Below are 25,018 nucleotides of genomic sequence, written 5' to 3' on the forward strand. Positions count from 1 at the left end.
CATTCACTGTTACTGAAGTCTTTGAAGTTGTGACTTATACTTGCAGCTTATAGCCGAGTTTGTGGGACGTTTGGAGGAATTGGCGTCTCCACTCCTCACTTCTGACTTACTGAGTATAACCATTGACACTGCACGTTCTCCAGTTTTCCTCTGCACTCTGGGAGTATCTGGATTTATTCCTTCAGGAGGATTTCTGTGATTTGCTGACTGTTTGCTGGGTGTACATACACCCACCTAATCTGTTTTTGCTCCTGCCAGCAGTACCGGTCTGACAGCCTCGAGCGGTGGCCACCTGGAGGACCAGGACTTGGCGGCCCTGGTGTATTGCAGGCCTCCGGCTGGCGGTGGGACTTCGTGGGTTCCGGCTCTTCTCTGGCTAGGCGTCTCCTACCCTCGGTCCTGCCCATGTGTCACCATTTTGTTATTAATTGGACTCAGCATATTCATAATCTGTTTGCACTTTTGCATAATAAATTGTTATTTATTGGAATTCCTATTGACCGCTCATTTACGCCCCCTAACGTGGGTCCGTGCATTCACTTTCCCAACATTCTGCGTACAGAGTTTGCACACATCTATAGAAAAACTCACCAAAACTAAATCTTTTAAGTGTAGTAAGCATGATTTTGAGCTTTATGGTGTTGAATGCTTTACGAAAATCCCAAAAAAAAGGATTAAGCTGTTGTCCTGTATGAGTTCAGAATAATCCAGAATGTCTAAAATTAGTCTAAGGTTATTAGAGATGTGGTGGTTTTTCATGAAACCAGATTGGCATTCGTCAATGATAGTCTATAAGAGATTTAATTCTATTGGCTAAAATTATTGCTAAGGATTTGTAATCGTTGTCTAACAAAGAGATCGGATACCAGTTGTCTAGGAGGAGAGGGTCTTTTCGTGGTTTAGGGACTAAAGTAATTACACCCTGACGTAAAGTAGGGGGTAATAGCCCTTTACGGATGCTCTCACTGAAAACTTCTAGTAGGAATGGAGCTAAGCTAACAGAAAACCCCCTGTAGAATTCTGATGCAAGCCCACCTGAGCCTGGCGATTTATTTCATTTTAGTCTGCCTAAAGCATTGATGATTTTATTTAAAGTTATTGGCCTATCACAGAATTCACCGTCATCTTCTGCCAAGTTTCTGTTACTAGAAAGAGAGTCAAAGAAACTGGTGGCTGACTGCTGACAGAACCTGGATGTATAAAGGTTGCTATAAACATCTGTGCAGAATTTAGCTATTTCTCTCAGGTCGTCTACAACCGAACCACCAATTGTTAACTGCCTTACTGAGTTATTTTTTTGACGGCTTACTGAGTTATTTTTTGACTGCTGTCTCTCCAGCCTAAAAAAATAAGCAGAGTTCTGCTCACCTTCCTCCAGCCATTGTCTACGTGATCTAACAGGCGCCATCTTGGTTGTTTGTTTGGGCTGCGTCTCACCTGCTAATGTGCAGACTTTCTGTCATGTTTCTGATCGTCTGTGCTGTGATATCCGTTTTGACAGACTGCGACTGTGTCGGTGCTGTAAGGAGTTATGATTGCGGCTCTCTTTTTCAAATCAAAGAGTCAATGGAATGCCTTTTCAATGACTGGGACAGCTACAAACAAACTTTCCCATCCCGTTTGTGTGCTCGCCCTCCTCCCAGGAATACCTGTTGTTATTGCGCCGTCCAGGTAATTCCAAAAAGGGGTCCAAGAGGAAATCCTCAAAGCCTCGGAAGTTGGTTCCTCAGATACTTTTTATTGTATTTTGATTTATCGCCCCCCAGGCCCTGCTGGGACCTTTTTAAAGGATTTCACAGACCTTTTAACATCCATAATTCGATTGGAAAGGGTCTTAATTATGGGGGATTTTAATTTGCACATTGACAATGACACATCAAGTCATGCCGTAGAACTTTCATCAGTGACTGAGGCATTCAATTTTAAACAGCATGTGTCAGGCCCCACCCATAGTAAAGGCCATACTTTGGATCTGGTCTTCACATTGGGTTTGCATGTTGCTGATGTGTGCGTAGAGGATGTTCTGTTGAGCCACCACTCCTGTGTTCTCTTTGACTTGAGGGTGCTGTCTCAGCCAAGGCCTGTGCTCTCCAAGGTAGAGAGGAGGATTATCACAGAGGCAACATCTACACATTTTTGTGATAAGTTTGATCCTCTTCTTCTTGGTGAATGCACTGAAATTGATGGCCTTGTGGACAGCTTTAACGGTCACTGTGCAACTATCTTGGATCAAGTTGCACCACTTAAATCTAAGAATGCATCTCGGGAAAAGTTCTGCCCCTGGATTAACAATGCAATTATGAATCTAAGGAGATCTTGTCGTCAAATTGAACGCTTGTGGAAATCTACAAAACTGGAGGTCCACAGGCTGCATTTGAGAGACCTAATAGCCTCCCTAAATAAGATGTTAGAAGAGGCCAGGGCAAACTACTTCAATCAACTGATTTCCTCTAATAGAGGAAATCCCAAGGCGCTCTTTGAAACTATTAGCTCTATTATGGCACCTGCTACTTATGTCACTCCTGTTCACTCTAAAACTACTAGTGATGAGTTTCTGACTTTCTTTATTGATAAGGTCAGAGCTATAAAAGACAGATTGCCACAGTCAGTGCCACCTTGTCAAGGCCCCCAACATATGGGACCACCCCCTCAATGCTGGGCATCATTTGCTCCTGTTACACAAGAGCACATTTTTTCCATTATCAGCAAAATGAAACCATCCTCTAGTACACTAGATGTTCTTCCTTTTAGACTTTTCATGAATGTATTTGACTCTATTGGGCCATGTGTTGCCAAAATGTTTAATATGTCCCTGTCGACTGGTGTGTTCCCCAGTTCTTTTAAGCATGCTGTTGTGGAGCCACAGCTTAAGAAAGCTGAACTGGACCCTACAGATCTGAAGCACTTTAGGCCAATATCAAACTCCCCCTTCCTGGCTAAGGTCCTGGAAAAATTGGTCTGTGCCCAACTAACTTTCTTTTTGCAGACTAACAACATTTATGACACTTTTCAATCTGGGTACCGTGAGTTTCACTCCAGTGAAACGGCTCTGTTGAAACTGTTGAGTGACATTATGATGACCGCTGATACTGGCAAATGCACTGTCCTGGTTTTGTTAGATCTGTCATCTGCATTTGACACAGCTGACCATGGCATCCTGATCAGGAGACTGCAGGATCTGGTGAGGATGTCGGGTCCTGTATTAGAGTGGTTTAGCTCTTACCTGGTTGGTATAACTTTTAGTGTGTCTGTTGATAATGTGATGTCTGAGTCTGCTGACCTTTTGCGGGGTGTGCCGCAGGGCTCGGTTCTGGGACCTGTTTTATTTCTTTGTACATCATCCCTCTCGGCAAGTTGATCCAGCAGTTTTGTGACATATCCTATCATCTCTATGCTGATGACCTGCAGCTGTACTGCTCCTTTAAAACAACTGAGACGCAGAAACTCAATTCTTTAACCAATTGTCTCACCAAAATTAAGGAATGGCTCAGTGAAAACAGCTTGCAGCTGAACTCTGATAAGACTGAAACATTGATTGTTGCTCCCGAGAGTGCCATGCCTGCTATCAGGCTGCACCTTGGTGAACTGAATAGTTCAGTTAAGGGCAGCCTGCGCAGTCTTGCCATTATCTTGGATGAAGGGATGTCTCTGGAACATCATACGAAACAGTTAGTTAGGAATTGTTTTTTCCAGATCCGGAATATCTCTATACTTCAAAAAATGGTGTCTTTTGAAGAGTTAGAGATGATTGTACATGCTTTTATATCTTCGCGACTGGATTATTGTAACAGCCTGTTCACGTGTCTTAATAAGAAAGGACTGGCTCGTTTGCAGGTTGTGCAAAACTCTGCTGCCCAGCTTCTGACCCGCACCCACAGGAGAGCCCATATTAGCCCAATACTCAAGTCCCTGCATTGGCTCCCTGTCTTGTTTAGGATAAATTATAAAATCCTGGTGCTTACATTTAGAGCTCTGCACGGGCAGGCTCCGGAATACATCAAGGACCTGATCCAACCGTATGTGTCCACCCGGGGCCTGAGGTCCTCCAACCTGAACCTGCTGAGGGTTCCCCATACCTGTTTTAAAACTCGAGGGGACAGATCTTTTAAAGCTGGAATGGGCTTCCCTGCTCCCTTCGCTCGATAGACTCTGTTGATGCTTTTAAAAAGCAACTTAAGACTCACCTTTTTAAAATTGCATTTTAGCTTGATCTTTTTTTTTAATGTTTGTATGTGTTATTTTGTATTTATTGATTTTATTATGTGAAGCACTTTGTGATCCTGGTCTGTGAAAACTGCTATATAAATAAAGTTTACTTACTTACTTACTTACTAACATACGCTCCCTCAGTTCTCCTTTTATAAATCCCGTCCAGTCTAACCTGCATGTCATCAAGTTCGGCTCTCTCAGTGATATCTAGAGAACATGCAGTTTTTCAAGACAAAAAGGTGATTTTTTTTTAACTACGTCATTCTCCTCTGAAGTTCTTTTTTAGCCAAGTCACTACTGTATTTCCTGAGAAATTTTGAGATATCATGTTTTAATAATTCCCAGTTAAGGCTAAAAGCATTTTCCTTTGAGGCTTTGTTCCAAAAATGTGTAATAAGGTCTTCTAACTTTGAGCAAACCCCTTTGTGATTAAGAATGCTGCTGTTGAGTTTCCAGTAGGAAGATTTAAAATTATTCTAAATGTGTTTTAAAGGAATACAGATGTGGATGCTTTATGGTCAGATAGAGGTGAAGGAAGAATGTTTGCAACCTCTATTTATTTCTTTAGAGATGAGCCAATAGTCAATCTTTGATTGACTTGATAGAGATTTATTAGACCACGTATATTCTTTGTGAAATGGATGCATTTCTCTCCAAATGTCAGTTAGACCATGTCTTTCAATGAAAAGGTTTAGAAAATTATTTTGAGAGCTGCTGCCGCTACTTGGGAGCCATCTGCCATTCAGATTACTCAGGACCATATTGATGTCTCCTCCAATAATTACATAACAATTTCGATATTTAGAAAAATAACATAAGCGGTCCTCTATTTTGTCTATAAAAACAGAATTCTCCTGTTGATTATTGAAACCATAAATATTTACTAAGATTTACTAAGATTTACTATATTTACTAAGATTTACTATTGATCTTCTTTGCCACACTCTGAAATTACAACATTTCCATTAAAATGATTATTGAGGATACATACACCAGCTGAGCACTCTGACCCATGGGACATCCAAAGATCTTATCCCCACTGTGACCTCCAAAAGTTGGCATCTTGTGAAATTGAATGTGATTCTTGAAGAAAGCAAAAGTCTGTGTTTTGTTGTTTACAGTAAAGAAATATGGCGTTGCATTTGAAATGATTTCTAAGACCTCTCTCATTTAAAGAAATAATAGATAAGGACATGAAAGTTTAAAATAATAAAGACAAGCGTTAGAACAAAAAACAAAACAAACAGGAATTATTAAAGTCTTCTTACACTAACAAAGCAAGTGGAAGCTCACAACCAATCAACAAAAATGCCCAATTAACTTTAGGGAAAAACTTGAGAATAAAAAAAGAACATTTTTAAACCTATCTAAATAAGAACACTACAATCAGCTTTTCATGCTTAATAGGAGTATTATCAGATATCTGTACCAAAAAAGCAACCTGTATTCAAATAAAAATGTGAAGAAAGTCTGTCAGAATTACCTTTGAATATGAACAAAAGTCATTGGGTACAGTACTCCACTGGCAAGAAAATCAGTACTTTGTCCTCCAGCTAAGGGAAGATCTCCGCTCCATCCACAAAGGCACAACCCCTGACAAAAAGGCCTTCCTGCTTTCCTGTCTTGCTTTTTCACACTGCGGGCCAAAGCTTTCTTCTTCTTTCCCGATCCTCTGTAGACAGATCTTACACAAATTTCAGTTTGTTGTCTCACAGGAAAGATGACTGCTTAGCATCACGCCAAACAGTGTCACGGTAAAGCCGGCGGGCAAAGCAAATGATAATGCCTCTGGAGCATGTGTTGGTAGCTTTCTTCGGACCAAGGCAATGCACGATGTCAACTGAACCTGGAACTTCCTCCTTCATATCTGGGAGCAAGGATAGACAGATTTCAATTACCACCTTCCTCACATCTTGATTTTCTTTCTCTTCCAAGCCGAAGAGCCTTAGGTTGGGGCGACGTGAATAACCTTCCAGCTGGGAAATACGACTCTCGTGCACATTGCAGAATTTCTGGCAGTCGTTAACCTATATTTCACTTAGCTTTTCATATCTTTTAAATCTGGACAGATTAATTTCAACGATTCCTTGATACCTTCTATATGTTTACAATTGTCCTCAATTGCCCCCTTTGCCTCAGTAATAACAAGAGTGTTGCTACTGACCATCTTTTCCAGCGCGTCTGACCTGTTGTTTATGAGAGGTAAGCGATGCTAACTGTGAGAGGATGGTGGTCTTGGTGTCGTGCAGCTTTCTCCGCTGGAGACTTGGAGGGAGTCACAGGTAAAGGTGGAAATTCCTCTTGCATGATCTCTTCAGTATCTGGGCTGAGATAATCATGCATGTTGGCATGTCGCGTTTTTTTGTTCCAGCTAACTGCGCACATGTTGAACAAGCTGACTTGTTAGCTAGGCTAGCGGTAGATAGTTTGCTGGACTCGTGTTTTCTTCTTTCTGCACTCTTCATCGTCACTTTCTAGTGTCTGTACACTTATTAATGGTATCGTATTGACGCCTTTACGATGTCAAATCTCGCGCATAATCAAGTTCTTGTTGGGGAGGCCGAAATTTCGTTGTCAGTGTAAACAAGCGTTTGTGCCAACTTGTTTGCAACATTGCATCATTATGGAGGTGAGTTCAACCAAAATATGTATTTAGGTGTTTAACTAAGATAATTGTGAGTCTTTAATGTGAGTTTTATATATATAAAAAAAGCATGTTGTTATTAGGGTTGTGTGTCAGTAACCGTTTTTTTTGGGTATCCTTAAGAAATTATTCGATCCATCGATATCAATAGCCTTTTAGCTTAACGATTCCCTTATCGGTCCTTCAGAGCGGCCGTTGTTTTTGGGGGTGTTTGTCAGGAAAAATGATAATTTCTCTACATTGATTACAGACCCTGCAGCGGGTCTGTATAATCAACCGTTTCTGCAGTGCGGCTTTGCTTTGAACCTTAAACCAATGAAGCAGTTCTTTGATCTTCGATCTGCTGCTTTGTTGGTTCTTTGTTTTATTTCGCTTTATCTTAATTTTCCCCACTAAAACCCTAAAGAGCATATGTCTGTGAGTAATAGTTACCTTTTTATGTTAAACTGACCTGTTATGGTCTTCTGAAACAGTTCATAGATTTTATAACTTAAAAACGGTACCGATGCTAATGCGTTAGCATGTCTGTGGCATTTTCAATGTTAAAGTTAGCATTAAGCTGAGCCATTATCAAGCCTCCCTCCCCAGCGCGCAAAGGATTCTGGGATACTCTAAAGCCATGAATATAGCAGAATGTCTCCTACTAGCAACAAGCTCCCTTTGAAATAGGAAAATGTGTTGGTTGATTTTCAAAGCTCCTGAAATGCGCCCATTTAGAGCGCCATCTTGATCCCCCCCCAAAAGACTCCATCTCAGAGGAGCTGCTATGGTCCGAAATGACACATGCGCAGTGAGCAAGGCGGACCGATTTTTAGGGGGAGACTGTTTGGTCTGCGACACCGGGACTGGGTGAGCATGTTAAAAAAAAATTGTAGGTCATGAATATTTTGTCATTATTAAAAACGTAATAATTTTAAACGTTTTTTCATGTAAACAAAGTAAATTTAATAGTTTATTAGTATTATTATAGTAGAAATTTAGCTATTGATTCAAAAAGGGGCGGAGACGTCGTGACAGTTCGGCGCTTGATTGACGTCGAATAGAAGAAGGAGATCGGATTACAAGATGGCGTGTGGTGGATGTTAGCGCAGAGGCCGATAGAGTTGTTGTGTTTTCTCAGAGTTTTATTGATGTTATGACATTTTGTTTACGTGGTTTATCGTGGTGAGCCTTATATGTTAACGTAATAGAAGCCTGTGTATTTCGCTGCTATCGTGAGCTTTCCTCAGACGTGCGCGTGTAACATGCGGCTAAAAATAAAGTTAACAGGTCGAGGCTAGGACAACAGATAGCTAGGCTGTTAGCGCTAACGCTGTTAACCATGTCGGACACTCGGCGGCGAGTCAAAGTCTACACGCTGAATGAGGACCGACAGTGGGACGATCGGGGAACCGGACACGTTTCGTCTACCTTTGTTGAACGGCTGAGGGGAATATCTTTATTAGTTCGAGCCGAGTCGGACGGTAAGTTCCCAGTTAGCTGCTAACTTTAGCGTGCTATGGTATTTGGACAGAATCCGTTCTTTCTTGAAAGTGTGCACTTTAAGTACTATCAGGTTTGAGTTTCCTCACTTCTTTCTCTGTGATACTTCATGCAAAACTCGTTCTCAGTCTAATTAAATAGTAATTGCTGTGGCCTAAGGCAGAGCTGATGACGTGTTCTAAAGTAGTACAGTATGGCCCTCAAAATAAAGTATGAAGTTGTTGGCTATCAACAAGTATAATCTGTAACTTTAAAAACATTATTATTATTATTATTTTGCCAGTCTTCTTCTGAACATCAATATATTTGACAAACTGTTGTGAAGCAGGTCTTTGTGTTTTTAGGATCACTACTGTTGGAGTCGAAGATTAGCCCCAATACAGCATATCAGAAACAACAGGTAAGTGAAGTGATATTTTATCTTAGTCTGCTTAATCACTTATAGAACTAACTCATTTTTGAGATGCTAAAGCCAGCTTAGCTTTTTCTTTCATATAACGTGACATTGATTGACGCTCAGTATACTTTAAGATTGTAATGTGTTTCATTTGGTTACCATTCAAGTGTTCATCTCTAACAAGACTTTTCACCAAGATGGTCCCCTTTATCTGTATGCTGAGTATTGTGGTCGAAACTACATTGTGCATATCTTTGGATTACAGAATTAAACATCCTGAAATTGATTTATTGCCCATGCAGGCTGGTTTCATTGACTCCCCACAGAACACCTGAGCCTGCTGTTGTTAACATTAGAATCGTAACACCATCAACTATTCTTGTAACTATTTAAATTGTGTGATAGATGTGACAGCTTGGTAAAAATACCTCACCAAACTGAAGGTACGCTAAGGGACTGAAAGCGCTTCCTGATCTGACCAAAATTCCAGTGTAAAAATGGGACCATGAGCCGAAAAACTGATTATTGACTTTTGACAGATTTACCCAAATTTGACTTGGAGTCCAGCTTTTTTCAGCACAGTGGTGACGAGAAATTACAAATTGCACTGAAATGATTTCACATTTCATAGATCACTATGTTGTGATCTATGTCTGTATCCAGTTCATGCATGCTTCCAAGGCTGTAATTGGCTGTTTGTCGTAAGTGGTGCAGCTACGCTTTCCCATTTCAAAGGGTGCTTGTGAACAACAGCTGTATCTGTTACGGCTCAAACAATCCGACGAGTGACTTCACAAGTTGTATTTTGTGATTATGCTCAAACATTAGTGTGAACTGAAAGCATGGGTGTGTATGAATATATTGACCATATTTCCTTTTTGAAGATTTAATTTCCTTCTCCATGTTTAGGACACTCTTATTGTCTGGTCAGAAGCTGAAAATTATGACCTGGCACTAAGTTTCCAGGAAAAAGCTGGTTGCGATGAAATATGGGAAAAGATTTGCCAGGTAAGATCAATTCTTGTTTACCTGTTTTTAATTATTTTAAATACCCTGTTCAAGCACGTGTGTTGGGGTGTTACATAGGAATAAGTCTGTCCACAGGGCTCGAAATAGTGCGTGCATGTGCTAGTTTGTGCACGTATTATTCGAGCGGTGCACGTTATTTTATACTCCACTAACACTGGTGCAAGTAACTTTATCCAAGTTTTATCACCTATCAACACCAGTAGAATGAACCAATAAAGGAATAAATAATGAAAAAAAAACAATTTCCAGTGTGTTGTCTTTGTTTTCCCTGCGTTTTATGATTCTCACACACTGCGCGAGTTGCTGTGACAATTCGTTCGTGCGCGCACGTGAAAAAAAAAAAAGTCTGCCGCTCTTCCCCCAAACTGTCTTATAATCACACCGGACCTGTTTCGAGTTGCTTCATGTAGCGTCATGACGACGCAGGAATATCTGCGTCTGGTGCGCACAGCAGGGGGCAGAGAGGGGCTGAGAACGCAGCCTGCACAGAGAAATCAAAGTGCACAGTTTGGCTGCAGACACACTGTGCACTTTGATTTCTCTTCTAGTTTATATTTGTTCTTGTGCTGAGCTGCAGGTCTGTGCTCTGAGTTCTGTTATAGTTTATCTTTCCTCCTTTGACCGCGAGATGGGCGCGAACGAACCATCCGTGACTAAATGGGGAGATGTCTGGAATTATAGTGGATGTGGACATGTCCTGTCTCTGGCGGTCAGTCTGTGAGCAGGACTTGTCCTTTTTTGTCCTTTATTTAACACTGTGATGAGAGCATTTTTTTTCTGTGCTGTTTTTTTGACCGTGTAGTTTTACTGCATTGTGTACATGATATAAAAAACAATCCTGTGTGATTTATACTTCAGGAACAATGGAACACAGCAGGAATCATACATTGGCGTTGGATAACGTTGTCTTGTGAGGGTGTGGCTTCCAGTCACGTCGAGTAACGTCCTGTTGCTTTGACTTGCTCTGAAACCACTTAAGTTCTGCATCGAGCACAGGATGCAAACAAAAATTAAATGTGTTTAATTAAACATGCTTAATTTGTGGTGTCCAATTTGCTTCGTTCTTTGCGTCCCTCGTGCTGTTGTGGCGTCGAGCTGCTTGTCTCCGCACTGAGATGCTTCCACGCGGCGTCGTCATGACGACACATGACAAGTGGGAGCAACCCCGGTGTGAAAGGGGCTTTATGGGCCCAGAGAGGAAGAGTCTGACACATCAAAGGAGGAGTTTTAAGATTGACATAAGACTGACTTTTGGTTGTGCACCAGTGCACCACTAGCACCAGTGCAAGTAGGTTAAAAAATGTATTTCGACCCATGGTCCACCTGTCAGTCTTGTTAGTGCTTCTGCTAATCTGGTTGTTGGATTTCAGTGAAACATGGCACAGTGGTGGCATACCCTATGTAGATGTGCAAGTGATTGTCATCTCACATCTTCAAATGGAAATAACTGGACTTTTGTTGTGTGTGTGTGTAAAGATATATAATGGATGAAATTATTTTTTCTCAGAATTCTACATGCAATACCCCATAATGACAGTGTGAAAAGTTTTTTTTTTTTTTAGATTTTTGCAAAGTTAATAAAATAATAATAATAAAAAAGAAATTACATGTACATAAATATTCACGGCCTTTGCCATGAAGCTCAAAATTGAGCTCAGCTGCATTCTGTTTCTACTGATCATCCTTGAGATGTTGCTTCAGCTTAATTGGAGTCCACCTGGGGAAAATTCAGTTGAACTGGGAGACTAGTCAGGATTGAGAGAAAGATGAATGCAGCAATGTACAGAGACATCCTGGATGAAAACCTGTTCCAAAGCGCCCTTGACCTCAGACTGTAGCGATGCTTCATCTTTCAGTAGGACAATGTCCCTAAGCACACAGCCAAGATGTCGAGTGTGGCTTCAGGACAACTCTGTGAATGTCCTTGAATGGCCCAGCCAGAGCCCAGACCTGAATCTAATTGAACCATTCTGGAGAGATAGGAAAACGGCTGTGCACTGACGCTCCCCATCCAACCTGATGAAGCTTGAGAGGTGCTGCAAAGAGGAATGGGCAAAACTGCTGAACGATAGCTGCACACACCAAGCTTGTAGCATTATTTTCACGACGACTTGAGGCTGTAATTGCTGCCAAAGGTGTATCAACAAAGTATTGTGCAAAGGCTGTGAATACTTATGTACATGTGATTACTTTTTTTATTTTTATTGAATTTGCAAAAATTTCAAAAACTTCTCATGTTGTCATTATGGGGTGTTGTGAGTAGAATATTGAGGGGAAAAAAGAATGTACTCTATTTTGGAAAAAGTGAAGTGCTGTGAATACTTTCCAGATGCGTGTGTGTGTGTGTTCTCCACAACACATTTACTTCCACAAGTACACTCAACAAAAATATAAACGCAACACTTTTGGTTTTGCTCCCATTTTGTATGAGATGAACTCAAAGATCTAAAACTTTTTCCACATACACAATATCACCATTTCCCTCAAATATTGTTCACAAACCAGTCTAAATCTGTGATAGTTAGCACTTCTCCTTTGCTGAGATAATCCATCCCACCTCACAGGTGCGCCATATCAAGATGCTGATTAGACACCATGATTAGTGCACAGGTGTGCCTTAGACTGCCCACAATAAAAGGCCACTCTGAAAGGTGCAGTTTTGTTTTATTGGGGGGGGATACCAGTCAGTATCTGGTGTGACCACCATTTGCCTCATGCAGTGCAACACATCTCCTTCGCATAGAGTTAATCAGGTTGTCAATTGTGGCCTGTGGAATGTTGGTCCACTCCTCTTCAATGGCTGTGTGAAGTTGCTGGATATTGGCAGGAACTGGTACACGCTGTCGTATACTCCGGTCCAGAGCATCCCAAACATGCTCAATGGGTGACATGTCCGGTGATTATGCCGGCCATGCAAGAACTGGGACATTTTCACCTTCCAAGAATTGTGTACAGATCCTTGCAACATGGGACTGTGCATTATCCTGCTGCAACATGGTGTGATGTTCTTGGATGTATGGCACAACAATGGGCCTCAGGATCTCGTCACGGTATCTCTGTGCATTCAAAATGCCATCAATAAAATGCACCTGTGTTCTTCGTCCATAACAGACGCCTGCCCATACCATAACCCCACCGCCACCATGGGCCACTCGATCCACAACATTGACATCAGAAAACCGCTCAGCCACACACGCTGTCTGCCATCTGCCCTGGACAGTGTGAACCGGGATTCATCCGTGAAGAGAACACCTCTCCAACATGCCAAACGCCAGCGAATGTGAGCATTTGCCCACTCAAGTCGGTTACGACGACGAACTGGAGTCAGGTCGAGACCCCGATGAGGACGATGAGCATGCAGATGAGCTTCCCTGAGACGGTTTGACAGTTTGTGCAAACCGATTGTTTCAGCAGCTGTCTGAGTGGCTGGTCTCAGGCGATCTTGGAGGTGAACATGCTGGATGTGGAGGTCCTGGGCTGGCGTGGTTACACATGGTCTGCGGTTGTGAGGCTGGTTGAATGTACTGCCAAATTCTCTGAAACGCCTTTGGAGACGGCTTATGGTAGAGAAATGAACATTCAATACACGAGCAACAGCTCTGGTTGACATTCCTGCTGTCAGCATGCCAATTGCACACGCTCTCAAATCTTGCGACATCTGTGGCATTGTGCTGTGTGATAAAACTGCACCTTTCAGAGTGGCCCTTTATTGTGGGCAGTCTAAGGCACACCTGTGCACTAATCATGGTGTCTAATCAGCATCTTGATATGGCACACCTGTGAGGTGGGATGGATTATCTCAGCAAAGGAGAAGTGCTCACTATCACAGATTTAGACTGGTTTGTGAACAATATTTGAGGGAAATGGTGATATTGTGTATGTGGAAAATGTTTTAGATCTTTGAGTTCATCTCATACAAAATGGGAGCAAAACCAAAAGTGTTGCGTTTATATTTTTGTTGTGTGTGTATATATATATATATATATATATATATATATATATATATATATATATATATCCAAGACCTTATCTGGCAGAATAGGATTTTGTTTTTGTGAGCTTTCTCACAGCTCTGTTTTAATTGAGCCCAGAGCCCGCGATTTTTCATTTATCGTTACGAAATTTTTACTGAAGATTTTCAAGGTAAGAGGTTCCAATTGTATGCCTGTTTGTCTGTCTTCCAGTTATCAGTTGGAAACCAAGTGCCACAGAGCAGTGACAAATTATGCATAGCAGAGATAACCAAAGTTCTTTGAAAATTATCTGAAAAAGAATTGAGAAACTGAAAAAGTGGAGGAAAAAACCCTGACACCACCACAAAAAACTTCAGTTCAAGTGCATGAGTTAAACACATACTCCTGACATTTGATCACATCTAATTTAGCTCATGAAAAGCCACTTCAAACAGGACTTTGACCTTGAAAAATTTTTCAAAGGTAAAATTTTGTGCAATTGGAAACTAGTGTTGGAGGTTTGCGCTCTGAGTGCGGTGCTCTAGTTTTGGTGGTGATTGGACATAAGTCATGAGAATGGAACAAACCACCCTCAAATTATAGCATGATTATCAACACTGGGCTGCCAAGGTAGAAAATTTAAAATGTTACCAAAGATGCAAAAAGACCAGTGCTGGTGTTTGGTAAATGCAGTGATACTTCATTATAGGACAGTTCTGACTGCCGCTAAGTTGTTGGTTTCTTTTACTTAGGTGCAGGGTAAGGACCCCACTCTCGATATCACTCAGGATCCCATTGACGAGTCGGAGGAGGAGCGGTTTGAAGAAATTCCTGAAACCAGCCACTTAGTGGAGCTTCCTGCATGCGAGTTAAGTCGACTGGAGGAGATTGCTGACTTGGTTACCTCTGTTCTTTCCTCACCTATTCGGAGGGAGAAACTTGCCTTAGCTCTCATGAATGAGGGGTACATCAAGAAGCTACTGGGACTCTTCCGTGTATGTGAGGACCTGAATAACAGGGAAGACCTACATCACCTGTATGAGATTGTGCGTGGTGTCTTATTCCTCAATAAAGCGTCCCTTTTTGACGTGATGTTCTCTGATGACTGTATCATGGATGTGGTCGGTTGCCTTGAGTATGATCCAGCCCTGGTTCAGCCGAAACGCCATCGGGATTTCTTGACCAAAACGGCAAAATTTAAGGAGGTGATTCCAATCACGGACTGTGAGCTGAGGCAGAAGATCCACCAAACCTACCGTGTGCAGTACATCCAGGACATCATCCTGCCCACACCATCTGTCTTTGAGGAGAACTTTCTCTCCACACTCACCTCTTTCATCTTTTTCAACAAGGTGGAGATTGTCAGTATGTTGCAGGTAAGAATAGAAATAGTGATGAAAAGCAGACTTTATCATCACCATAAAATGTTAATGGCTTTTTTGTCTGCGTTTGACTTTTTACCATGGTTGTAGAATCAACCTTTCGCAAGTGCTTGTGGAATAGTTCTGCTCTTTAATTGTAGCACTGCAGCAGCAAAGGTGTTGTTTAATTGTTTATGGCTGTTACAGGAGGATGAGAAGTTCTTAACAGAGGTGTTTGCACAGCTCACAGATGATGCCACAGAGGACAGTAAAAGGAGAGAGCTTGTAAGTTGAGCCATCGGATACAAAGATTTTGTTAATGTGATGACTGTGATCCCTCTCTTGCTTGCCTCTACTGGTGGTTGGCTCTCACTGCGGTATTGTATCACTTCCTGTTCCGGAGCACAGCGGTGTTTTGCTGTATCTGTTAGCTGTTTAATCTGCGCAGTTAGATTGATCTAGTTATCTAGATTACGATTTGTTTCCCAGTGTAATCTTTACGTGCCTTAACTAAAGCACTCCTTCTGCTGAATCACCTCCAAATTATTTACACATTATTCACTTTGCGTGTTTTTAGGAATCCGCTAGCTTAGCGTAGCTACTAGCTCTTAGCCGATTTAGCATGGCAGCTTCTCCTGTCTCTCCCGCACTTTTCTGCTCTGGGTGTGAAATGTTTAGTTATTCCTCGGCCTCCTTTAGCAGTAATGGTACTTGTAATAAGTGTAGCTTATTCGTAGCTTTGGAGGCCAGGCTGGGCGAATTGGAGACTCGGCTCTGCACCATGGAAAATTCTACAGCTAGCCAGGCCCCTGTAGTCGGTGCGGACCAAGGTAGCTTAGCTGCCGTTAGTTACCCCCTGGCAGATCCCGAGCAGCCGGGAAAGCAGGCCGACTGGGTGACTGTGAGGAGGAAGCGTAGCCCTAAACAGAAGCCCCGTGTACACCGCCAACCCGTTCACATCTCTAACCGTTTTTCCCCACTCGACGACACACCCGCCGAGGATCAAACTCTGGTTATCGGCTACTCTGTTTTGAGAAATGTGAAGTTAGCGACACCAGCAACCATAGTCAATTGTCTTCCGGGGGCCAGAGCAGGCGACATTGAAGGAAATTTGAAAGTGCTGGCTAAGGCTAAGCGTAAATTTGGTAAGATTGTAATTCACGTCGGCAGTAATGACACCTGGTTACGCCAATCGGAGGTCACTAAAATTAACATTAAATCGGTGTGTAACTTTGCAAAAACAATGTCGGACTCTGTAGTTTTCTCTGGGCCCCTCCCCAATCGGACCGGGAGTGACATGTTTAGCCGCATGTTCTCCTTGAATTGCTGGCTGTCTGAGTGGTGTCCAAAAAATGAGGTGGGCTTCATAGATAATTGGCAAAGCTTCTGGGGAAAACCTGGTCTTGTTAGGAGAGACGGCATCCATCCCACTTTGGATGGAGCAGCTCTCATTTCTAGAAATCTGGCCAATTTTCTTAAATCCTCCAAACCGTGACTATCCAGGGTTGGGACCAGGAAGCAGAGTTGTAGTCTTACACACCTCTCTGCAGCTTCTCTCCCCCTGCCATCCCCTCATTACCCCATCCCCGTAGAGACGGTGCCTGCTCCCAGACCACCAATAACTAGCAAAAATCTATTTAAGCATAAAAATTCAAAAAGAAAAAATAATATAGCACCTTCAACTGCACCACAGACTAAAACAGTTAAATGTGGTCTATTAAACATTAGGTCTCTCTCTTCTAAGTCCCTGTTGGTAAATGATATAATAATTGATCAACATATTGATTTATTCTGCCTAACAGAAACCTGGTTACAGCAGGATGAATATGTTAGTTTAAATGAGTCAACACCCCCGAGTCACACTAACTGTCAGAATGCTCGTAGCACGGGCCGGGGCGGAGGATTAGCAGCAATCTTCCATTCCAGCTTATTAATTAATCCAAACCCAGACAGAGCTTTAATTCATTTGAAAGCTTGTCTCTTAGTCTTGTCCATCCAAATTGGAAGTCCCAAAAACCAGTTTTATTTATTATCTATCGTCCACCTGGTCGTTACTGTGAGTTTCTCTGTGAATTTTCAGACCTTTTGTCTGACTTAGTGCTCAGATAAGATAATTATAGTGGGCGATTTTAACATCCACACAGATGCTGAGAATGACAGCCTCAACACTGCATTTAATCTATTATTAGACTCTATTGGCTTTGCTCAAACAGTAAATGAGTCCACCCACCACTTTAATCATATCTTAGATCTTGTTCTGACTTATGGTATGGAAATAGAAGACTTAACAGTATTCCCTGAAAACTCCCTTCTGTCTGATCATTTCTTAGTAACATTTACATTTACTCTGATGGACTACCCAGCAGTGGGGAATAAGTTTCATTACACTAGAAGTCTTTCAGAAAGCGCTGTAACTAGGTTTAAGGATATGATTCCTTCTTTATGTTCTCTAATGCCATATACCAACACAGTGCAGAATAGCTACCTAAACTCTGTAAGGGAGATAGAGTATCTCGTCAATAGTTTTACATCCTCATTGAAGACAACTTTGGATGCTGTAGCTCCTCTGAAAAAGAGAGCTTTAAATCAGAAGTGTCTGACTCCAGTGGTATAACTCACAAACTCGTAGCTTAAAGCAGATAACCCGTAAGTTGGAGAGGAAATGGCGTCTCACTAATTTAGAAGATCTTCACTTAGCCTGGAAAAAGAGTCTGTTGCTCTATAAAAAAGCCCTCCGTAAAGCTAGGACATCTTTCTACTCATCACTAATTGAAGAAAATAAGAACAACCCCAGGTTTCTTTTCAGCACTGTAGCCAGGCTGACAGAGTCAGAGCTCTATTGAGCTGAGTATTCCATTAACTTTAACTAGTAATGACTTCATGACTTTCTTTGCTAACAAAATTTTAACTATTAGAGAAAAAATTACTCATAACCATCCCAAAGACGTATCGTTATCTTTGGCTGCTTTCAGTGATGCCGGTATTTGGTTAGACTCTTTCTCTCCGATTGTTCTGTCTGAGTTATTTTCATTAGTTACTTCATCCAAACCATCAACATGTTTATTAGACCCCATTCCTACCAGGCTGCTCAAGGAAGCCCTACCATTATTTAATGCTTCGATCTTAAATATGATCAATCTATCTTTGTTAGTTGGCTATGTACCACAGGCTTTTAAGGTGGCAGTAATTAAACCATTACTTAAAAAGCCATCACTTGACCCAGCTATCTTAGCTAATTATAGGCCAATCTCCAACCTTCCTTTTCTCTCAAAAATTCTTGAAAGGGTAGTTGTAAAACAGCTAACTGATCATCTGCAGAGGAATGGTCTATTTGAAGAGTTTCAGTCAGGTTTTAGAATTCATCATAGTACAGAAACAGCATTAGTAAGGGTTACAAATGATCTTCTTATGGCCTCGGACAGTGGACTCATCTCTGTGCTTGTTCTGTTAGACCTCAGTGCTGCTTTTGATACTGTTGACCATAAAATTTTATTACAGAGATTAGAGCATGCCATAGGTATTAAAGGCACTGCGCTGCGGTGGTTTGAATCATATTTGTCTAATAGATTACAATTTGTTCATGTAAATGGGGAATCTTCTTCACAGACTAAAGTTAATTATGGAGTTCCACAAGGTTCTGTGCTAGGACCAATTTTATTCACTTTATACATGCTTCCCTTAGGCAGTATTATTAGACGGTATTGCTTAAATTTTCATTGTTACGCAGATGATACCCAGCTTTATCTATCCATGAAGCCAGAGGACACACACCAATTAGCTAAACTGCAGGATTGTCTTACAGACATAAAGACATGGATGACCTCTAATTTCCTGCTTTTAAACTCAGATAAAACTGAAGTTATTGTACTTGGCCCCACAAATCTTAGAAACATGGTGTCTAACCAGATCCTTACTCTGGATGGCATTACCCTGACCTCTAGTAATACTGTGAGAAATCTTGGAGTCATTTTTGATCAGGATATGTCATTCAAAGCGCATATTAAACAAATATGTAGGACTGCTTTTTTGCATTTACGCAATATCTCTAAAATCAGAAAGGTCTTGTCTCAGAGTGATGCTGAAAAACTAATTCATGCATTTATTTCCTCTAGGCTGGACTATTTATTGTAATTCATTATTAACAGGTTGTCCTAAAAGTTCCCTAAAAAGCCTTCAGTTAATTCAAAATGCTGCAGCTAGAGTACTGACGGGGACTAGAAGGAGAGAGCATATCTCACCCATATTGGCCTCTCTTCATTGGCTTCCTGTTAATTCTAGAATAGAATTTAAAATTCTTCTTCTTACTTATAAGGTTTTGAATAATCAGGTCCCATCTTATCTTAGGGACCTCGTAGTACCATATCACCCCAATAGAGCGCTTCGCTCTCAGACTGCAGGTTTACTTGTAGTTCCTAGGGTTTGTAAGAGTAGAATGGGAGGCAGAGCCTTCAGCTTTCAGGCTCCTCTCCTGTGGAACCAGCTCCCAATTCAGATCAGGGAGACAGACACCCTCTCTACTTTTAAGATTAGGCTTAAAACTTTCCTTTTTGCTAAAGCTTATAGTTAGGGCTGGATCAGGTGACCCTGAACCATCCCTTAGTTATGCTGCTATAGACGTAGACTGCTGGGGGGTTCCCATGATGCACTGTTTCTTTCTCTTTTTGCTCTGTATGCACCACTCTGCATTTAATCATTAGTGATCGATCTCTGCTCCCCTCCACAGCATGTCTTTTTCCTGGTTCTCTCCCTCAGCCCCAACCAGTCCCAGCAGAAGACTGCCCCTCCCTGAGCCTGGTTCTGCTGGAGGTTTCTTCCTGTTAAAAGGGAGTTTTTCCTTCCCACTGTAGCCAAGTGCTTGCTCACAGGGGGTCGTTTTGACCGTTGGGGTTTTACATAATTATTGTATGGCCTTGCCTTACAATATAAAGCGCCTTGGGGCAACTGTTTGTTGTGATTTGGCGCTATATAAAAAAAATTGATTGATTGATGACGTGCCTATTATTTACAGTACTTTCCAAAGAGAGCCGCTAAATATTTACTAAACGTGATTTATTATTTAAAGATGCTGCTCAGGGGTGGTCTAGGAAAATTTAGGGGGGGCACCAGATTCGAGATGGGTATTGAGAAGATTTTATCTATCGATTCCGCTTATTGATCCTATTCCTTATCGATGCCCTTATCAATACATCTAGTGAATTTTCTGTGAACTAAAAGTAGGCTTTACGGGGTTTCTATGTCAACAACATTTTGAGTCTTAAAGTAAATAAATATGAAATTGGTCACTGGATCCTTGATCTCTGGACTTAAATAAAATCTACATGGTGGATCCTTGATCTCTGGACATACACTCAACAAAAATATAAACGCAACACTTTTGGTTTTGCTCCCATTTTGTATGAGATGAACGCAAAGATCTAAAACTTTTTCCACATACACTATCACCATTTCCCTCAAATATTGTTCACAAACCAGTCTAAATCTGTGATAGTGAGCACTTCTCCTTTGCTGAGATAATCCATCCCACCTCACAGGTGTGCCATACCAAGATGCTGATTAGACACCATGATTAGTGCACAGGTGTGCCTTAGACTGCCCACAATAAAAGGCCACTCTGAAAGGTGCAGTTTTATCACACAGCACAATGCCACAGATGTCGTAAGATTTGAGGGAGTGTACAGTTGGCATGCTGACAGCAGGAATATCAACCAGAGCTGTTGCTCGTGTATTGAATGTTCATTTCTGTACCATAAGCCGTCTCCAAAGGCGTTTCAGAGAATTTGGCAGTACATCCAACCAGCCTCACAACTGCAGACCACGTGTAACCACACCAGCCCAGGACCTCCACATCCAACAGGTTCACCTCCAAGATCGTCTGAGACCAGCCACTCGGACAGCTGCTGAAACAATCGGTTTGCATAACCAAAGAATTTCTGCACAAACTGTCAGAAACCGTCTCAGGGAAGCTCATCTGCATGCTCGTCGTCCTCATTGGGGTCTCGACCTGACTCCAGTCCGTCGTCGTAACCGACTTGAGTGGGCAAATGCTCACATTTGCTGGCGTTTGGCATGTTGGAGAGGTGTTGTCTTCACGGATGAATCCCGGTTCACACTGTTCAGGGCAGATGGCAGACAGCGTGTGTGGCGTCGTGTGGGTGAGCGGTTTTCTGATGTCAGTGTTGTGGATCGAGTGGCCCATGGTGGCGGTGGGGTTATGGTACGGGCAGGCGTCTGTTAAGGACGAAGAACACAGGTGCATTTTATTGATGGCATTTTGAATGCACAGAGATACCGTGACGAGATCCTGAGGCCCATTGTTGTGCCATACATCCAAGAACATCACACCATGTTGCAGCAGGATAATGCATGGCCCCATGTTGCAAGGATCTGTACACAATTCTTGGAAGCTGAAAATGTCCCAGTTCTTGCATGGCCGGCATACTCACTGGACATGTCACCCATTGAGCATGTTTGGGATGCTCTGGACCGGCGTATACGACAGCGTGTACCAGTTCCTGCCAATATCCAGTATCTTCGCACAGCCAATGAAGAGGAGTGGACCAACATTCCACAGGCCACAATTGACAACCTGATCAGCTCTATGCGAAGGAGATGTGTTGCACTGCATGAGGCAAATGGTGGTCACACCAGATACTGACTGGTTCTCTCCCCCCCCCCCAATAAAACAAAACTGCACCTTTCAGAGTGGCCTTTTATTGTGGGCAGTCTAAGGCACACCTGTGCACTAATCATGGTGTCTAATCAGCATCTTGATATGGCACACCTGTGAGGTGGGATGGATTATCTCAGCAAAGGAGAAGTGCTCACTATCACAGATTTAGACTGGTTTGTGAACAATATTTGAGGGAAATGGTGATATTGTGTATGTGGAAAAAGTTTTAGATCTTTGAGTTCATCTCATACAAAATAGGAGCAAAACTAAAAGTGTTGCGTTTATATTTTTGTTGAGTGTAAATAGAAATAAACAAAATCTGTAATTTCTGCCAAAAGCATTTCCTTTCTGACATTTTGGCATGAATGTCCCTCCATATCTCTGAACTGAGCTCAGCTGGCTGCTGCACTTCAGCGCAGGACATCTCATTTTGGGAGGAAAAAAAAATGTTTTGATCAATTTCAGTTTGTTTGTTTTACAAGATTTGGAAAGAGGTGTCATTGGACTTAAATGGCGATTTGCTCTGAAGTTATTAATTCCAACCGACCTCTATATTTCTAACTTGACTCGGCAGAGAGCCGCGCAGCGTTTGGAGCAACGGAACTGAGGACAATTCTCATTTCTTTCTCACAAGACAGAAGTCCCAGTTAGTGACTGTAATCCCCACAAAAGTGACTCACGATTGACATATTTTCATGGCTTTGAGAGGGGTTAATAAGCGTATTTGCCACTTCTAAAAAGCAGCGAAGCAAAGAACCAATGAAGTAACAGGTCAGAGCGCTGCTTCATTGTTTCAAGCTTCAAAGCAGAGCCACGCTGCAGAAGCAGCTGATTACAGACCCTGCAGCGGGTCTGCAATCAATGTAAAGAAATGATCATTTTCCCAATAAAACACCCTCAAAAACAACGTGTGCTCTGAAGGACCGATAAGGGAACCGTTGAGCAAATTGATGTCAGTGGATCGAATCATTTCTTAATGATTCTCAAAAAGTACCCGTTCCCCATACCAAACCCTACACCACATGCGAGGGAGAAGAGCAGAGCGGAATGCTCCCCCACTCCTTCCATTGTGTGGACTTTTGAAATTTTGAGGTCAGTGGTGCATTCTGAGGCTTCTTGGAGGACCGGAACAACAACAGAGCATGGGAAATGTGTGAAATAGAACGTTTACATATTCTTACTGTCATTTTGCCACATTTTTAGTATTAAAAAAAAATATGCTGTTTGTTATGAACGGGGTTGCAATTACCTGGCGTCAGTGTTATGTATTTACAGAAGAATTGATCACCGAGGACAAGGCTGTATGCTAGGAATAACTTGATTGCGTGTGAACAGATGTCTTTTATACAGGTAACAAGTTCAAACGGGTGCAGTTAATACAGGTAAATATTAAGGGCTTCTTAAAGAAAAATTAACAGGTCTCTGAGAGCCAGAATTCTTGCTGGCTGGTAGGTGTTCAAATACTTATTTGCAGTAGTAACATACAAATAAATTATAAAAAAAAAAAAAAAAATCATACATTGTGATTTCCGGATTTTTTTTTTTTTTTACATTATGTCTCTCACAGTGGACTTGCACCTAAGATGAAAATTTCAGACCCCTCCACTTGTTTTCTTTTAATGGCCTTGAATGTTGAGCCTTAATGTGTCAAAAGCGGAACAATCATTAAATGTGCTTTCACCCCCCCCCCCCCCCCCCGCTCCTCCCTTTTTTCCCCTCAGGTGAACTTTGTCAAGGAATTCTGTGCTTTTTCACAGACGTTGCAGCCACAAAACAGGGATGCTTTCTTCAAAACTCTGGCAAATCTAGGAATTTTACCAGCTCTTGAAATAGTCATGGTATGTCTTTTCAAATCAAGCAGAAGTGTGTTCATGATGCCCGGAGTGCCACGTTGCACAACACATGCAGATGTACAATACTCTTGAGTGTATAATTGTCATTTTGCTTAATCCTCTGTCATGTGTAGGGAATGGATGATCTGCAGGTGAGGGCAGCAGCTACAGACATCTTCTCTTACCTGGTGGAGTTCAGCCCATCCATGGTCAGAGAGTTTGTCATGCAGGAACCACAGCAGACAGATGACGTAAGGGTCCAAATGTCCCTCAGCAGTAATGTCTGGTGTCTGATAGTGACTTCTGTCGGTGTATATATACACTCAACAAAAATATAAACGCAACACTTTTGGTTTTGCTCCCATTTTGTATGAGATGAACTCAAAGATCTAAAACTTTTTCCGCATACACAATATCACCATTTCCCTCAAATATTGTTCACAAACCAGTCTAAATCTGTGATAGTGAGCACTTCTCCTTAGCTGAGATAATCCATCCCACCTCACAGATGTGCCATACCAAGATGCTGATTAGACACCATGATTAGTGCACAGGTGTGCCTTAGACTGTCCACAATAAAAGGCCACTCTGAAAGGTGCAGTTTTATCACACAGCACAATGCCACAGATGTCGCAAGATTTGAGGGAGCGTGAAATTGGCATGCTGACAGCAGGAATGTCAACCAGAGCTGTTGCTCGTGTATTGAATGTTCATGTCTCTACCATAAGCCGTCTCCAAAGGTGTTTCAGAGAATTTGGCAGTACATCCAACCAGCCTCACAACCGCAGACCACGTGTAACCACACCAGCCCAGGACCTCCACATCCAGCATGTTCACCTCCAAGATCGTCTGAGACCAGCCACTCGGACAGCTGCTGAAACAATCGGTTTGCATAACCAAAGAATTTCTGCACAAACTGTCAGAAACTGTCTCAGGGAAGCTCATCTGCATGCTCGTCGTCCTCATCGGGGTCTCGACCTGGCTCTAGTTCGTCGTCATAACCGACTTGAGTGGGCAAATGCTCACATGCGCTGGCGTTTGGCACGCTGGAGAGGAGTTCTCTTCACGGATGATGCGAATGAGATGTGTTGCACTGCATGAGGCAAATGGTGGTCACACCAGATACTGACTGATATCCCCCCCAAATAAAACAAAACTGCACCTTTCAGAGTGGCCTTTTATTGTGGACAGTCTAAGGCACACCTGTGCACTAATCATGGTGTCTAATCAGCATCTTGATATGGCACACCTGTGAGGTGAGATGGATTATCTCAGCAAAGGAGAAGTGCTCACTATCACAGATTTCGACTGGTTTGTGAACAATATTTGAGGGAAATGGTGATATTGTGTATGTGGAAAAAGTTTTAGATCTTTGAGTTCATCTCATACAAAATGGGAGCAAAACCAATAGTGTTGCGTTTATATTTTTGTTGAGTGTGTG

General features: G+C 42.0%; 1 protein-coding gene across 1 annotated transcript in view; it reads left to right on the plus strand.

Moving 5' to 3' along the window:
• Positions 1-7,883: 7,883 nt before the first annotated feature.
• LOC117523201 (serine/threonine-protein phosphatase 4 regulatory subunit 3-like) overlaps positions 7,884-25,018 on the plus strand; it is a 27,154-nt gene continuing 10,019 nt past the window's right edge. The window contains exons 1-7 of the mRNA XM_034184653.1: positions 7,884-8,316; positions 8,680-8,735; positions 9,642-9,740; positions 14,467-15,090; positions 15,283-15,360; positions 23,467-23,583; positions 23,712-23,828. Coding sequence (XP_034040544.1) covers positions 8,175-8,316; positions 8,680-8,735; positions 9,642-9,740; positions 14,467-15,090; positions 15,283-15,360; positions 23,467-23,583; positions 23,712-23,828 — 1,233 coding nt within the window. The 5' untranslated portion in view covers positions 7,884-8,174. The remainder of the gene's footprint in view (positions 8,317-8,679; positions 8,736-9,641; positions 9,741-14,466; positions 15,091-15,282; positions 15,361-23,466; positions 23,584-23,711; positions 23,829-25,018) is intronic.

Source organism: Thalassophryne amazonica, chromosome 13 (assembly GCF_902500255.1).
Source record: "Thalassophryne amazonica chromosome 13, fThaAma1.1, whole genome shotgun sequence".
Classification (NCBI taxonomy): domain Eukaryota; kingdom Metazoa; phylum Chordata; class Actinopteri; order Batrachoidiformes; family Batrachoididae; genus Thalassophryne; species Thalassophryne amazonica.